This window comes from Periophthalmus magnuspinnatus, chromosome 20, assembly GCF_009829125.3.
Source record: "Periophthalmus magnuspinnatus isolate fPerMag1 chromosome 20, fPerMag1.2.pri, whole genome shotgun sequence".
Classification (NCBI taxonomy): Eukaryota; Metazoa; Chordata; class Actinopteri; order Gobiiformes; family Gobiidae; genus Periophthalmus; species Periophthalmus magnuspinnatus.
In genome coordinates this window covers 9,992,328-10,010,700 of record NC_047145.1, presented here as the reverse complement: position 1 = coordinate 10,010,700, position 18,373 = coordinate 9,992,328, and the positions used below count along the sequence as shown (strand labels likewise).

At 38.2% G+C, this 18,373-nt stretch overlaps 1 protein-coding gene across 1 annotated transcript in view; it reads left to right on the top strand.

Moving 5' to 3' along the window:
• LOC117388682 (partitioning defective 3 homolog) overlaps nt 1-18,373 on the top strand; it is a 513,479-nt gene that overhangs the window by 262,493 nt on the left and 232,613 nt on the right. The window contains exon 16 of the mRNA XM_033986268.2: nt 5,351-5,537. Coding sequence (XP_033842159.2) covers nt 5,351-5,537 — 187 coding nt within the window. The remainder of the gene's footprint in view (nt 1-5,350; nt 5,538-18,373) is intronic.

Here is an 18,373-nt window from a genome sequence, read left to right as displayed (position 1 = left end):
CTCTCTTGTTTAAACGCTCTCAAAGTTCAAACCTTGGTAGATTAAAAAATAATAATATTAAGCACAGTATTATAGAACGAAACCAAATACTATACTGAACTGTAAATTAAAAAAACAGCTTTTTAGAAATACTCTAACAAACTTAATTTTAATGATCAACCTATGAGGTTGGCACATAAGAAATGATTAATAGTGACTCGGGCATACGTCACAGTTCCTCTGACTGCGGCTCTTCGTCCTTGCGCCGCTCAGCTGTAATGTCTCGTAATGTTCTTTTTCTTGCAGTCACTGATCCACAAAGCTAAAGCAGACTCCATCTGCATGATGGTCTTGTTGCAGTTACAACCCTTTTTGCATCCTTGTTAAAAATTATTGCTGCTGTTGTCCTTATGTTATTTTCTTCCTTTTTGTGATGAACCAAAGATTAATTTATTCCGTAATGGCGCCCTACAGCTGCGTAACTTCTACCTTCCCTCAGCATGTCCAGAAGTCCAACTTTTTCTGCGATGGTTAGCATCTTCCTCGGCCTTTTGGATGCGGGCGCAGGTGCCTTTGTTGGTGCAGAACGTTTCATCAACATTGTCGGTTTTATTTGAGAGAAAACTTGCAAACATGCAGCACTTCAGAGTCACACTGCGATCCAACATTTATGTAAATTTGGCTGAACACATTCTGTACTGTACAGGAGACACAACACATCCTTTAGCCAATCAGGATGCAGAACACAATGCACGTTCTTACATTGTAAAAAAGCATATAAAGTTGCACCAAAAAAAATCCAGGAAACGGCGAGACCACAAAGGTGAACCGTGTTATAGCGAGGCACCACTGTACATAACTTTTCTGATTCATGGAAACAAGTGGGTGAAGTTACAGGTAAAATCTGTGGAGAGGCGACCATGCTCAGAATAAAATGACTTTTTTTACTCGATAAAACGTTCTGTAATTTGAATAAATGCAGTATGACATGTGCTAAATGCCGTACATGAGTAAGTAGGTTGCGTGAGTTCCACCTGAAAAGTTAAATTGAGCACCTTTAAATTCATGGGTGAAACCGGAGCACCCTGACGAATCTCACCTATGGGTGGGAGTCACATAACCTCTCCCATTGCCGCTAATGTTTTAACTGTTGATTGAGTTAAAACACTGCTGTTCCAAATGCTATTAGGATCATTTACCAAATATAACAAGGCTCGGAATGGTCCTCAGGCAAAGTGCATACAAGTCGTATTTTGCAGCTGTACCTCATTTGTGTCTCCTGCGTGCTGTCTGCATCTAAGCATTTTATTGTCCGAGGATCAGGAAATGTGTGATTTGCATGCTAGTTTTTGTTAGCATTACCGTGAACGTGTCTGATTTTGTAATTTGTTTAATTTTCTTTCACTTTCCTATGATTGTACAGATTTTTTGCTACACTAACACTATTAATACTTTGCATGTGATGTCATCAACATTCCGTGGAGGTGTGATGCTAACTAGAGGCACTGCTCTGTCTGAAGCTCTATTACTCAAGTCAAACTACAATCTTAGCTTTGTTTTAACCTAATCTGACCATAAAAAGCTGATTTAGTTGAAACTACAACAGGTGAGCTGCCAAACAAGTTCCTCTCGAATTAAATTAGTCACAAGCCAACTACGTTAGCATTCGCCAACAGTTTTCAGTTAGTCGATCTCACCTTTTTGTTGAAAATGAAATGGCAAAACAAGACTGAACGCTTTCCTATGTTGTTTAAATCCATTTTGCATCTTCGCTAAATACATTTTAGATGGTCTGAAAACTTAGTGTTTGCTATTGTGCACATTGTATCATGGTAACTGATGAAACTTCCTCCATAGACAAAGATGTAGAACCCCCTCAGCGTGATTTCACTGCAAAGGCATTTATTTGGTCATTAAACAATTAGTCTTCTTATTAAAGACCATTCTAATTCTACTTACATCATTGCTACAGTTGCTTTGGTCTCTTTGCAACTTTATTTCCATTACTATATTTTTCTAGCAATGATTAAACGCTACTCATTTTGTACTTAGCCAACCGTGCATTCATCATTGGTACAGCTCCATTGAATTCAAATGGCTCTCAGATCATGTTTGGGGCTCTGCCAGCACAAATATGGCTGTCTGCTGTTAGTGATTACACACAATCGCTTACAAACCATTACATTGGCCAAATCATCTGAAATGGATGGAAAGTTAAACAAAGCTATAGGGAGCCAAGCTAGCATTTATGTGAGTTTGGTATCTATTAGTGCACAGCTGTGGGGTCGGATTTTTTAGTTTCATAAATATTTACATAAGTATGCTAGTAATTGTATTTAGACTCTATTGTACAAAATTCCCTATGCTACCTCAGAATTTTTGCATAAAAAAGAAAAAAAAAAGAACAAAACCTTGATTATAGACAAAATAATCTACTATCCATAGCTAAGTATAAGCGCTGTACCTTACCACAGTGAGTTTATGAACATTTTTCACAACAAAGCGGAGTGGAGTTTTTACTGTGATGGTATTGCTAACAACAACTAGGATGCTAACAGTCCTGATTATCTTATACAATATACCTGTGCTGGGTCAAGACACATTTTGATCAAATACATGGGGAAAAGGGGGGCAGAACAGTAGTGCAATAGGTCAAATTGCAACTTTGTGCTCAAAAACTTCAATTTGAAGTACTACATGACATCACACATGACTGTCCTGATTACAGCCAGGTGATTTCTGATTATAAACACCTGGCTGCAGCGGTGGAGATTGAAGTGCAGATACCCGTTAGACCAATCACACTTACGCCTCCAGACCCCGCCCCTCCTCCCCCCTCACGCTCCCCTTTAGTCTTCCAGGTAATGCCCAGTTTCGGAGCTCTTCTTGAAATGCGGTTGTGGGCGGAGTTTAAGTGTTTAGTCCCATTTTAAATCTATTGTTCACTTTCTTTTTCCTTATTTCTACTATTTGCATTGTGGATATGTCTGGATATCTTAAACATTATGACATAGAGCCAACACTGATTGCCTGGGCATAATTCTCATGGGTCCTCGGTGTTTCTTGGTCCACTTGTGATGCGCCGTGCCCCCCTCTCCTATGCCCTTGGTGGGGACGATGGCGCCTTATTCCCCCTTGACTTTGCCTCTGGAGGAGCTAAGGAGCAGAGAAGAAGAGTCTCTACCAAGTCCTCAACGGGAGGGTCAGAGCGACCAGAATACTGAACACTGTGTCCCCTTTTTCCCATGCGTCCTTGGGGGAAAGATGGAGAGGTTTTTAACTGTCCCTAACGATTACATATTTTCAAGTTCATTTTTTTTCTCAAAACACAAAGGAAAAATCCAGGAAGTGCTCTTAAGTTCACACAGTTCAGACAAAACTCCATCCAGCAGGCAAATACGCTTCACCAATGCGTATCCCCAAAGCTGCAAGTCCTATTTTTGCACGTTTATGTTATGCATATATTTACTTTTATTCAAATTCTTTGCCTGTTTAAACCAATCACACACCACTGGGGCCTGCTTGCATCTCAATCAGCATTCTGCACTGCACACGGCCCTGATAAGCCTTGTTATTTACTCTATTTAGAAAAAAAAAGAGGGAAAAAAGTCGTCCTTCAGGCTAAATCCAGATATGAACATTTGCGAGTGCGATTAGGCTGTCCACTATCTCTGCCCACACGATTATCGCAGTAATTACAAAAGTGGGATAACGTTATGTTTACCATGCGTGCTGTGTTTGTATGTGATTTTGCCTCTGCATAATTCATCATAATCTACATACTGATAGTGCAGATTGCAGGTTCAAATCCACAGGGACAATGCAAACGCCTGTTGTGTTATAATGGCTGTGAATACAAATGTAACAATATTGAAATCTCATATGGTTTTATCACTACGTTGAGCTCTCCGAGTGCTAATTAAGAAAAGCATTAAATGACAAATAAGCAAGTGTTCCATTATTGTCCTGTTTCAATCACCAATAATATTAAAAGTGCATTATGCAACTTTTCAGATGGGAAGTTTGTCTTCACGGAGATGTTAGTACTTTGCCTGGAATGTTCCATAGTGTGGCATTAGCATTGTCAATGGGGAATTTAATTTACTGTTGCTCAGAAATAACTTGGAAAAAACGTGCATGCTTACTGTGAGTGGGGTCGCCTCTCCACAGATCTGACCTAGATTTTGACCTTATGGCATATTCTGCTTGTCTCCATGGAGAGTTCAATTTAGTACCTTGCCTGGAATGTTTCATAGAATGGCATTAGCTTTGTCTATGGGGAATTTAATTTATTTCAGGTGTTTTTGGGTTGTTGTTTTTTTTTTTTTTTTTTTTTTTTTTTTTTTGCTCAGAAATAACTTGGACAAAAAGTTCTTACTGTGAGTGGAGTAGCCTCTCCACAGATCTGACCTTCCAACCAAAAAGTTACATATAGCGTCTTTAAAGGGGTCGTTTTTCACAAAGTTGACTTTTATGAAGTTACCAAGTTATAATGGTGTTCGTTCATTATTAACTTACTCAATGTTGGTTTGATTTATTCATACAGGTTTGAGTAATGCTGTATTGTTCTGTATTTGAGTTTTGAGAGCTCAGAAAAATCTGTTTTCACCTACCCCTTATCCACGCCCACATCTCTGTACTTATGATTATTTGAAAAATGAAGACTCCGAGTCATACGTGTAGGGTTCAGAAACTGTTGTGTAGCCATGTGGAAAATAACAAAACACACACACACACACACACACACACAAATGAACATATTCTGGTTGACATTCCTCTTTGAATGGTTCTGTTCATAAAATTAAAGGGCCCATAATACTCTGTCCATGTTATAATGTTGTGTCCTTATCAAAGACATACCCGGAGCTGTGTTTTGTTTAACTCACAAATCTAAGCAGCGTTCTTCTCTCAAACAGAAAACACCTTGTGATGTCACCTGCCAATTCAGGAAGTGCCACTTTGTATTTAAACTTCATACACATTCACTAGAATCATTTAGATATTTTCACCTCTAGAATTGCCCAGCTCTACTGAAAAAAGGTAGAAAATTAGCAGTGAACCTGAAAACTATGACATCACAAGGTGGAACAGAGCATTTTGAGCTTTGGAGATGTAGAGAGCGAAATAAAGTGTGTGAATGAAACAAAACACAACTCCAGGTCTGTTTTTGAGGAGGTAGCATCATTCTAACAATTCAATTTTGCATAATATAGGACCTTTAAGCTGTAGATCAATAATGTAGTGTACAATGACCAAAATGCTTATGTTATAGTTTACGTCTTATATGTCTTATGTCTTCTTCAGACACGATTATATTAAGTCAGAAATGAAATTGAGTTTACACAGTAACTCTCTCCTTATATCCTCACAGCAAACTACCAGCTCTCCCCAACCGTCAACATGCCCCAGGACGACATCGTGATGATAGAAGACGATAGGCCGCCGCTGATCCCGCCCCACCTGTCCGACCAATCATCTTCCAGCTCGCACGATGACATGGGCTTCATCGGAGAAAGCCCAGGGGAGTGGATCCACGACATACCAGACCAGGGGGAATGGTGAGTCAAGTGCGAACCGGTTACCCTTTGGTCGGTGGGCTAATGCTCAACATACCATGCCACTGTCATAGGCAATGGTTTTAGCTGGCAGTGATGAAAATGTGTGGCTAAGACTGGTGTCAAACGGTAAAAGAGTAAATTCTAATTCTCGGTCTGAAAATGTAATTCCAATAGATTTTTTTTTTTCCCTATATAATACAATAATGAAATAGTAAAATAATAAATACAATAAAATCAATTTACAATACAATAAAATATGTTTATTATATTAGCTACAGGCTAACTCATGGTCATAAAACACATAAAAAATAACAAAATAAAAAAAATAAAATACTGGCACATGTCAATATGTTTTGCCATATTCTGTACTGTAGTTTTTATTTTATTTTATTTTTTTTATTTATTTTTTACAAATATTTGAAATTAATTAAATAATCGTCATTATTTAACCAATATGTACGCAATAATAATATAATATAATTAATTACATAGCCTATAAGTGTGTATTTTACAATTTGCAGAACCGCATAAACATGAGATGGATTTACACTGTACTGTTGACTTCCATTTATTTGTACACAATCCCATCCTATTGGTACTTGTAGAGGGGGTACTACAGCACATTTTCAGAAACCTGAGATCAATATGAGCATTCAGGGTTGCATGTAGTTCATGAAAAGCTGCTGCTGCTAGCTTGCTCGTGACTGTAATGTTATTTTAGAGGGACTTGTTTAACAGTGTAAATCAGCTCACCTGTTGTAGTTCCAGCTAACTGTTCTTTCTGCTCAAATTGTGTTAAAACAAACCTCAGATAAAGTCTAACTTCAGTAACAGAATCTCAGACAAAGCAGTGCCTCCAGTTAGCGTCGCAATATTGATGACAGCAGCTGAAAGGTATCAAAATGCATAAAAAACCTAATAAAAATAGTTCCTTGATGTTTCTTCTACCTGGAATTCTACAAGTTATTTCAACCACCCTCAGTAGTTCAGTATGTTTGGCCCGGCTCCTCTTTCTCCTTCCTCGGAGTGTTAAATAATGGATGAACCGGGAGCAGAGTTAAAAGTCTCCAGAGCTCTCCCCCTCCAGCCTGGAGCACCCAAGGGACCCTTGCACCCTCCGTCTGCAGAAACAGACTCTATAAAAATATATATATAAAATAAAAATGTGAAGGGGCAGCCTCATCATGCCTGTCAGAGGCCCCGAGTCTTTGGGGACCAGAGGTTAAGCAGAGAAGAGATGGCTGAAGAATAAAGAGTGAGAGTAAAAAGTGCAAAATATATCAAATAAACTATAGTTGGTATATTTTTATGATATAATTTTTACCTTTTTCATTAAAATAGATATAATAAATAAAAAATAAATCTCTACAAGAATTTCAACAGGTTTATTAAAAAAAAATGACTGAAAAAGCAAATGACTAAATATAAAAAGCAAATAACTAGCCAATAACTAAATATGAACAAACAAACAAACAAGAAAAAAAGAAAAGAAAAAAAAGCATGTCAGTTTGGGGTTGTGTTTTCTTAGTCTTGTTTTCTTATATTCTGAAGAACAGTCTAATGTGGTGGTCAGTATTCCTGCATCCCTACCAGAAGGTTCTGAGTTGGATTCCCAAGGACAAAGCAATATTTTTGGTGACAGTACCTCAGTTACTAGTGTTTGTCTATTGATCTGATGGTTGGCGGTTTGAATCTCGTTCTTGACATAAACATTGGTTTGGGGGCTGATCTATTGACCCAAACGTCGGCAGTGCGATTCCAGCTCATGCAGATGAATGCTGTTGTGTCCTTGGGCAAGACATTTAACCCGCCTTGCCCCCATTTTTTCTTTCTTTCTTTTTTTTGTTAATTTTCTTAAGAGTCTTATTTATGATACAGGTCTATATTTAAGAATATTTTTGTGCATTCAGTTTGAAAAGTTAAAAATAAATAAAAAAGACAAAATCAAAATAATGAGTTAAAGTAGCACAATATTTTTCCGGTTCCGACTTTTTCTTACATGTATTTATAGCTGTGCCATTATCTCAAACTGTTACGACCGTCATACACTTAACATATGCTTCAGTGTTCTGCTTTCTGATTGGCTGTACTGTACCTGGTTACCACAGAAACACATCTCTATGGCCATGAGTGTACTGGTTTTATTCATTCATTTGCCGTGTCATATTTTTATGTCCTGTCCCCAGAGACGCTCCGGTCCCTCTGCCTCTCCTCCATTTCATTTATTATGAATGGAGCAGGTTAGCGTTAGCATGGGACAAATTAGCATTATCATGTAGCAGGTTAGCATTAGCTAACACAAATCTGCTCCATCTGCACTGAGCAGATTCGTGTTAGCTTGGAGCAGGTTAGCATTAACATGTAGCAGGTTAGCGTTGGCTGTTGGTCATGTGATTTCACTGGTTTGGGAAGTGGTTCTAGTCTTTCTCACTCTCTCATTCTCTCTATCCTTTTCTCTCTCTCTCTCTCTCAAGCTGACCTTTATTCTCTCTATCCTTCTCTCACCACTATTCTTAGTCCTCTCTCTTTCCCTTTTCTCCCCTTCTCTTTCTTTGGCTCTTCCTCTCCCCTCCCTCTCTTTTTACCCCCCTCGCTCTCCACATCTGTGACGTTAGCATGTCATCCAGTGCCTGAGGTTATGCTGAATAATTCATACCTCACAAACATACAGTCTCTACTATGCTAGCCCTAAATGTGGGACTTAGGTGAAGCTACACTGTGCTCATGGTTGGGCCCATGGATCTATTAATATATTTGGATAGCGTAGCATATTACTAGCTTCTGCTGCCCACAAGGTATTTTTACATAGAGCGCAATGTAAACACAAACTGCTTGTGCTTGACAGTTTTATTGGTCATACGTTTTCCTCAGTGCAAAATCTTTCAGTCATCTTAATAACTGCAAACCTTTAGCTTCGTCGTGCTGTGCTCTTCTCTAGCCATTCCTGTTCTGATTGGTCAGAGGGGTCACATGGTACATGAGATCATGGTCGGGCACTGCATGGTCTCCGGATGTATCTAAAGGCTACATTGCTAGCTTAGAGCAGTCTTGAGTTGGATTAGTGTTCACTCATTGGTACTACAACGAAAAAATCCCTCCTGCCGAAAAAGGATTATTCTTATAGAGCGCAATGTAATCATGTAAACCTGCTCGTGTTCAGCTCACGGGGCACCTACAGCTTCACAAAGGTCAAATCTTGTGTTTATTTTTTTTAACCTATTTTTTTGGTTGTGGCAAAGCAAGTTTATTTGAATAGCACAATTTGCACACAAAGTAATTCAAAGTGCTTTACAGAATAAGAAAGATTAAAATCACACAAATCAAAACATAAATAATCACAAATAATATGTGGTACGACATGAACAAGCACGTGCGCGATGCAAATTAGCCAAACTGTCACGAACAAGCTGCGTTTGGAACATGATTCAGAAACTCCTGGAAGCATAAACATTATAATTTATTATTTATTTATTATTCCCTTGCATCCTTTGTGGCCGTTCCACTCATTCTCGTCACGCAGAGTTTCATGGAGGGTAGTTCAACTGCACATGGTCGAAGGGCAGGGCAAAACCAGATGTACCTAGCTGCTAAATCCTAAACTCGAGACATGCGCCATTGAGCACGACTCATTGACTTGAATGAGCGGCCATGTTTAGGCCTCGGGGCTTGGGCTACACTCGTTCACCCATTCACTCAAACGGGCAGCAATTTTGAAATGATGCCAGGGGCTTTTGCCAAAATGATGAGCTGTTCATTGGATAAGACCTTCCCCCTCTGTGCCCAGTAGGCTAGTGGCTGATCCATAGGTACATATTGAAAACAATATGGCGCCATCTTGGGTTCCCGTTCCATATTTTATACTTTCGCGTGTACATATTAGCTGTTCTCCCTGAAGGAAGGATCAGCATGAACAACATCAAATCCCAACTAATATTTGGAATTTGAGTCATTGTAAATAAGGCTAAGTATTACACTTTTGCGGTGTAGTTTGTCATTGGTTTATGCATCAGTGTTGCATATGTATTGTAGAGCTCTGTGAAAACCTCACCTCTGGAACTAACCCTGGATTATTCGCTCTGTTCCCCGGGGAAGGCACCTGTCCGTGGGCACGTTTCTCCACAGCTCCCCCTGCACTTAGACTCAGTTTCAGAGCGGATGCCTTTTACAATCATTGTCATTCACACTCCCTCTCGCCCAGTGGAAACTAACTGTGTGATTTTCTTTGCTCGGAAATCTTTTATTCCACACTTTTCCATTCTCGGTTCTTTTTCACTGCAGAAATCTAAGTTATTCACAAACGAAATGGCAAAGCAGCCAGTGTGTCATTTCATTTGAGCTGGGTCGAGGTCGGGGTAGAGGCAACTCGGCGGATGTTTGTAGTATTCATTTTAATTTGAATTTAAATATTATAGCAGTGGTGGAAGGTAATGAAGTACAAGTAGTAAAGTAACTTCTGCTCCACTACATTTTTGAACTGGACTGAAAAGTATAAAGTACTTTTCATGTCATTTGAAGGTGTTATTTTTGTCATGACTGTGGAAACATGACTGAAGGTTTAGAGCTCAAGCTTTGGCTTTGAGCAAAGAAAAAAAAACAAAAACATAAAAATTAATGAGAAATATTAAGACATTTATTTGTATTTTTACTGTCGACCAAACTATAATTTTTGAATCAATATCACTGCATTTAGCACTTAAGCACATACTTGTACTTTATACTCTTACTCTTAAAGTACATTTTTAAACAGATACTTAAACACTTTTACTTAAGTAGATCTTTTCATGCCATACCTTTATTTTTACTTGAGTAACTTTTTGCCTCTCTATCTGTACTTTTACTTAAGTAATGAAATTGAGTACTTCATCCACCACTGTAAAAAGTCCGGACCCCTGCTTTTCTAAAACCAAACGTGGCCTCTGCTCACTGTCCACTGTCTTATCTTTAAATATTTATTCATTTAACCGTGACTCTGCAAGAACCTCATAGAGACACAGTTGGACAGGAAGTAGTGACGCTAACACTTGCCAGACGCTGTTGTGCACAGAGCCAATTGGACTAGAACAGGACCAAACTAGGAGTGAACTCACCCAAGACGAATCAAGGAAAAAAATAGGGCGACGTTAGCTTAGTAGGTGGCGCGTTCATCCATCCAACCAAAGCCATAACCGAGGCATGCTTTTGTTTTGTCCATGAGCAGCACACTTTATGCAATTTACTGGTGCCAATCAACAACTTGAAAACCATTCTTACTTTGAGCAGGGTTGTCTCTTCACTAATCTGCCCTGTAAAGCTTGGCCTGGTAGCGCCACCTTTTGTTCTCTGTGGAGTTACGTATGTTTAATTCCATACTGCAAGATTCCAAGCAAATCAGTTTCATCTGCCTTGAAACAAGCAGCCGGCATTCCCTCCATCGGAAACGTTAGGCAATGCACCTTTATGGTCTTTCACACTGTATAACTCACAGTGGATTTCATAGTTCAGTGCCATATGCCTTTTGTTTGTGCCATTGCGATGATACACTCAGCATGTGCTCCCTATCTGGCTTTTCAGAAGACGCAGCTTGTAAATTCAAACTTTTGTATATCTTCCCTAACTTCATTTGACCTGTTAACATTAATATATGGTCCACTGTCTCCCTCCTCTCCCCTTCACTCCCAAAGCGGTGCCAAAACAGGAAGACCTAGTCAAAATGATGTATGGTGCCAGAGATAAGGGGTCCAATGAAATAGCGCAATGATCTGGATAAACAAGAACATGAAACTAGGAGGAATGCAGGGCCGTGGCAGAAATACTGTTCTAAGGCAGGTTTTTTTTTTGTTGTTTTTTTTTTTTTTTTTGGAGATGCAGAGAGAAAGCAGAATTTTTCGCAGTTCACACCTGGTTTTTATCCCAAGTTTTGACAAAGAACAGAAGGGTGTGTCTGAGCAGTTTCGAAGTTGTCAAAAAAAAAGAAAAAAATCTTGGATATGTTGCGAATAGTAATATGTTATGATTTCTCAACTTCTTTCTTGTTTGAGGTCAAATTTGGGTAATATTTTAAAAGGCCTGTACTGGATTTTTCCCCTTATACGTATTTGAGCAAAATGTGTCTTGCCTCAGTACAGATACATTGTATAAGCAGCTCTTTAGGTCACTTATTTATTATGACCTTATTTATTTTGACCTTAAAGTAGACCTATGATGGTAACGTTTTAAAAATGTCGATATTGGAGACAATACAAACAATAAAAGACATAGGGAGTACATACATCGAGGTTTGAAGGGGGTGATGGGACAATAAATGTGTGTGTGTGTGCGTGCATATGTATGGGTAGCTAAATGAAACAAAAAAAGCAAAATTTTATATACACCTTTTCTTCTTCCTTCCCTCTCCTTCAGTTACCCCTTTGTTTCTTTTGTTAATTATTTTTTTGCCAGACCGTGTCAGTACAGCCTTTTTCCTGAGGGGGGCGCTGATCAAGGTGGCTAGATCATCACGGAGGCAACCCTCTGACCCGTTAAGATAACAGTTTGTGAAGTACGATATATCGCTACAGAGAAATATTGTGATAAATGATAGTATTGAAACTACTTTATGCCACTGACACAACAACAAAGCAGGATAATCCCAATAAACTAGTTTTAGCATAAAAAAACAAGAATCTCCCAACCACTGTGAAGAAAAAGTACATGCAATAAATACTGACGCCCAAAAGATATTGTTCCATGTATCATTTATTGAACGATAAGCTGATATAGACCTGCCTCAACAGCTGTTATACAATATATCTGTGATCTGAGCCAAAGGTTGGCGGTTCAAATCCCACTCTCGACATAAACATCATTGGTTGAGCGGGCAGATCCACTGACCCAAAGGTTGGCGGCACGATTCCAGCTCTCACAGACAGATGAATGCTGTCATTGTGTCCTTGGGCAAGACACTTAACCCACCTCGCCCCCAGTGTCTGTGTACACTGGCCTATTAATGTGCGTGTGAATGGACGAGCGGTTCCTTGATGTAAAGCGCTTTGTGTGCCTGGAAGGTGGAAAAGCGCTATATAAAAATACAACCATTTACTGGGACAAGGCATATTTTGGTGTTTTGTATTGTCTAGTGCAAACTGTTGTTGTGTCCTTTGGCAAGACACACCTTGACAAGATAGAACGTGTTGTGTGTGAGTGTTGGTGGTGGTCGGAGTGGCTGATGGTGAAGATTAGCAGCCTCACTTACGTCAGTCTGGCTCAGAGCATGAAATTGTAAAGTGTATGGGAAAGTGCTTTATAAATGTAATATGATTTTTGGCATAAAGTCTGCAGTAATTCAGTTTTTTAGACTTTTAGATTTATTTCAAACTTGAATTACATTTCATGTTGCCACTGTGTCTTAGGGTAAAACACTTTCTGACTACCTTCCATCTCCATCTTTGTTTGGGGGTGGTTATTAATCAATTTCCTTGCACTACACACTGTGCGATTGTACTCATTCACCATTTTATTTAGCTTATTTTGATTTTATAATTCCTTACACAAGCATTTTTATGTATGACCCCATGTCACTCCATATACATAACAAACCGGGGGCTCATCCTTGATTTGAACTTGCAACAAAAACATCTCAAACTTTACATCAATGCTTCTCCTTCTCCAGCACAGTCCCCTTGAAACTTGCTTACCTTCTCTGAGATACCTTCAACTTTATGAACTCTGGAAACAGCAGATAAAAAAAACTCTTTTAAATTCATGTTTATGTGGAATTGTTGGCTCTTAAAAGGACCATGACTCTAAACACGAGCCTCCTTGAGACTTGGATGTCACATTTGAAGCGCCCTCAGAGTTTTTTGTTAATACTTTTTGCTCTTGAAAATTGTCCTTTTTGCGAATGTTTATCTCTGAATGCTAAAGCTACACTTTAAAAGTGTATTATAGTTTAGCATAGCGTGTTGCCAAAAGGATAGCTACATTTGTGGATAAATTAAACATTTAAAGAGGGTATTTTACTTCTTTTACTTCTACTTCTAACTGCTCACACATAACATATTTAGATATTACTATTATTATTATTATTATTACCTTTTGTATTGAAAATGCTATATTTGCCAAAATAAATCTATTAACATGTTTTATAAGTTTCACTTTCATGTTTTGCTCCCCCCTTCAGAGTGCTAGCACAACACAATCAGCGCACATCCTGCTAATTAAACTACTGCACATCGCATCAGCTTTGACAATTTTGTATCCAGCTTTTGCATATTTCTGGACAATTTTCACGTGGGAGCATGGGTGAAGTCGGGTTGTGGACGGAGCATTGGACAGAATCTTACAACTAACCATAAGGAAGGTTCGAATAGTGCTCAGGAGAGATCACTAAATTACTCAAACATGCATGGATGACATTTAAGACCTCTTCAGGCATAAAACATGATGAGGAAACAACATTATAACATCATAGAAAGCTAAAAAAAGATTTTTTTTTTGTGGTAACGTGCAGATAATACCAGGTATAATTGTGTTTGATCTATACGGTGTAGCAATGTAAAACTAGTGTGAATGCCCAATTAACTATTATCTAAATGTGATGTTTAGCAGTAACACTCCTCTTGTTAAGTATATCTCTGCTCTCCTCTATCTCACATTTACTCCTCTTTTATATTTAGATGTCATTTTGGTGATTTTACGGCTCCCTTGCACACATGTGACTTTTTATGGAGCGTAGGACAGTTCTGATGTGGTTTGTGTAGATATGACTGAAGCAATACTACGAAGTTTAAAAGAAAACATTTATCAAAGCGTTGGTGCTGCTGCTGTGTAAATGCCACTGTTAGAAGTGTGTTTTCAGAGGGCAGGGATTATTTCCACCACCGTGACTGTACCAATCCCCATTTTTTTAGGATTATAATTATTGCGATGTCTTGGGCAAAAGGGGCTTTGTTGTGTGTTGTAACGTGAATGGAGTGCTCATAAAAAGACTGGCACATTAAAAAAAGACTTACAACAGTGGTTAGTGAGGGTTGGATTGATACTAAATATTGAGGTATGGAAAAGTATTGCGTAAAAAACTATTGATACTTATATATTAAAACTAGCTTGAGTTGAGCTAAGATGATGCCAAGACAAAATACTTAAATACCACCCCCTTTTAAATGATATTAAAACATAACATATTTAGATCACCATGTTACCTTTTATTGTTTGAAATATATTTGCAGAAAACAATATATTAAAATGCTTACTTAAGACAATCGTTGTGCATCCCGCTAATGAAACTACTGCACATAGTATCAGGTTTGTGAAGTTGTTGTAGATGATGTAGGCTTGTGCGCTAAACTTTGGACAGAATTAAATTGTTAACTATCAGGAGGGTTCGAATAGGGCCCTGCAGAGATCGCTAGATTATTCAAACATTCATGGATGACATCTAAAACACCTTCAGGCATGTTTTTGATGAGAAAAAGCTAAAATAATGTAAAAAGCTCCATTAAGTTGATTTTGCGTAATACCCTATCCTTCTTAGTAAAGGAGTTTCAATGCATTTTAATACAAAACGTATTGGAATCGGTATGGGATTGATAATCAATACTTGCCACAAAACTCACTGGTTATCCGTCAGTACTACGGTAATTGTGTTGAGTTTATGTCAGATGCTCTTCCTTTCAAGCTACTGCCCCTCCATTTCAAGCAGAATTGTGTTCAAATGTGCCTGTAAACGTCTTGGTTTCGGTTCAAGTACTACTCAAACGTGCATGTACGATAAAATTAATCTCACTAGTACCGAAATATCACTATGTGCGTTAAAAAAAAAAAAAAAAAAAAAGTGTTCACCCATTTGCAGATGTTTTTTTTTTCTTTTCTTTTTTTATTTCTTATCCTAGATTATTTACAAATTTTGCATAACTATTTGTTTAAATTTTTCAACCACTAGAGGCTCCATTCTTCCTTTAAAACCTCCATCTCCGCATTGTCATTCCTCATTACTCCCACCTGCTCATCCAAACGGACAGATATACAACGGGAAGGCGGGACGAGTCTGCGATGTCCTCTTGTGTCTTCGTCTCACGTCGCCGCGGAGACGAGACCCCCCCCCCTTCTCGTCACGCACATACCTTATCCCCCCACCCCACATTGTTTACGCGTGCACAGGCAACGGTAAACAATCTCCCAAATTAACATATAAAGTGGAAAAGGTCCATGTAGGCCCCGCTAAAGCAAACCTAGCATTCGAAAACCCATCTCTGCTGACTCCGTATAGCACTCGGACATAGCATAACTAAAAATCACAAGTGTCGAAATAAATGCATATAAAGCTATCAGTGGGAATGGATTTAAATAGCGCTACAATGCTAGTATTTGAGTCAATGTGCTTTTAAATGGCCATATAGAGACTGCATCGCTAGGTTCACGACGGACATTTTTCTTCCTTAAATGCTAATAGGTGAGGCTAGCTTATGAATATTTACTGTCTAAGGGAGTCGGTAGTACAAGCTTGTTCTGTGTGTTCCCTCGATGTGTTTACTTGAGTTTAGGTCAAATAATAACATGTACAGTATAGGTTTTTATATAGGCCATGTCAACTGAAATGAACAATACTGAGAACTATTTAGGCTCCTGAGTTTTATACGGAAATATTAGTTGGTCTAACATTACATAGCTTTTAATTTGGTTAGTGTTTAGAAAATAAATAAATAAATAAAGGAGCATTTTTTAATTACTATAAAATATTCAATAAACCTAAGTCACATAAATAGAAGAAAAGAACATAGAAATGTATCTGGGAAGTTGTAGGTTCACTATGTAACTTTTCTAAGATATGACAAGTAGATGAAGCCACCAGGTCAAGTTACTGGTACGATCTGTGGAGAGGTTATCCTGCTCACAGTAAGAATGCAAGTTTTTCAATTAAAAAAAAAAAGAAAAAAAACACTCTATTGTCTGCAGAACATGTGGACAAACCAAAAAAAAAAAAAAAAATTTCTTAAAAAGTAAATATGGTAAATTGTCATAATTTTATATAGCACTGTTCCACCTTCAAGGCAATCAAAGTTCTTTACATCAAGGAACCACTCACCCATTCACACGCCAATGTGCACAGACACTGGGGGCGTTTTGCTCAAGGACACAACAACAGCATTCATCTGTGGGAGCTGGAATTTCACTGCCAGTTCGAACCACCAACCTGTGGACCAGTGGATCTGAAAACCTACCAACTGAGCCACTATCACACGTGAAATAAAATCACTAAAATGCAAAGATCAATATCTAATGTCCCTCACCCACTACTGAGTTTGTATATTGTCCTTTAAAAACTACTCTTCACAAATACAGTTTCTTCTTATACTTGCAGCTTATGTTAAAAAGTCCTCATGGCATAAGCACTGAAAACAATATTTTTGGTGTAACGCATAATTAACGTTCCTCAAACTTGTCCCATTGTTTATACACTCCTGTCTGAGGAAGTCCACTGCAAACTCAATTTAAACGGCCTTCCTCCATCCCTCCATCCATCCCTCTTTCAATCTTTCTCTCTTTGTCTGTGTCCGTGACTCTGGCACTATTTACAGGAGATTACCGCAAATCAAAGGTGCAGACGATGCTCTAACAGGCTCAGAGTTGACTGTTTTATTATTAGTTTTATGTTGGGCTTTTAGGCCTGTGTTTTATAGCTGCAATTAAAAGAACAGTGGCTAACACATAATGTCATATGCTCAGACTAAGATACTGCGTAGTACTAAGTCTATTTATATGGTGTGGACGTGATAGTGGTCGATTTGGTTGAGTATCTGTCCAGCAACATGGGTTTTGCTGGTTCAGGTATCTTATAAGCCATACTAAAGTTGTGTCCCTGGGCAAGACACTTTACTTGCTAGAATCACTGGTTAAGAAAAAAGGTTGGAAATTTCTTATTAACAGATAAATTAATAAGAAAAGGTTTCACGTTAGTATCTGGAATGTTGCCCACAATATATTAAAATTACTTCAGCGTGGTATTACTCAAGTAGAAAAAAGGGATCCGAGACATTCAACTGAAGTAAGAGTTAAAAAGTACTTAGGGAAACTACTACTGAAGAAAGACTAACTTGAACTGTACCTGTCTGGACATAACATTAGATTTATAATTTGAAGTTAATGTAATTGGAAGAACAAAACATTAAATAATGCACAAAATGTCATACTTTCAAAGACTTTCCCACAAACAAACATAGGAAAAAGTAAACCATATCTGAATACTGAAGAGTGAAAAACTATTGTAAAGCTATTGTCACTTGACTTACTAAAACTTTTACTCAAGTACAGGCCTGTAACGATAAATACTATATCGACTTATTGTTCAAAACATATCACACTTCAAAATGTGTTATCGTGACAGGCCTACTCAAGTAAGACTACTGTTGGTATCAAAATATTACTCAAGTTTGAATAAAAGTATTCTACCTGAAAACTAGTCCATAATTGCATAAAAAAGTTACGCTGCTTAAGTTAATGTGATATTTACCCATGTCTCATCCACTCTCCATAAACTTGTAAGCTTCTTCTGTAGCCACAGCTGCCCTGGGGTAGATTTACAAGAGACATGGCTGAAAATGTCCTATCTAACATCATCAATCGCTCACACAATACATTTAAGCTAGGTGTGTTAACCCAAAGCAGAACATTATGCACAAACCAGGCCATACGTACTTTCAATTTATTACTGGATTTCAAATGTTATGATGTGATGATGGGGGCAAGACACAGTTTTCCCTATTGATTACATTGTATTTGGCCATGAAAAATCCAAAAGCTAAATTGACAAATGTCGAACTTAACCATTCAATTATGGATTATACCATAGAACTCCCCATATGACAACAGAAACCTGCATT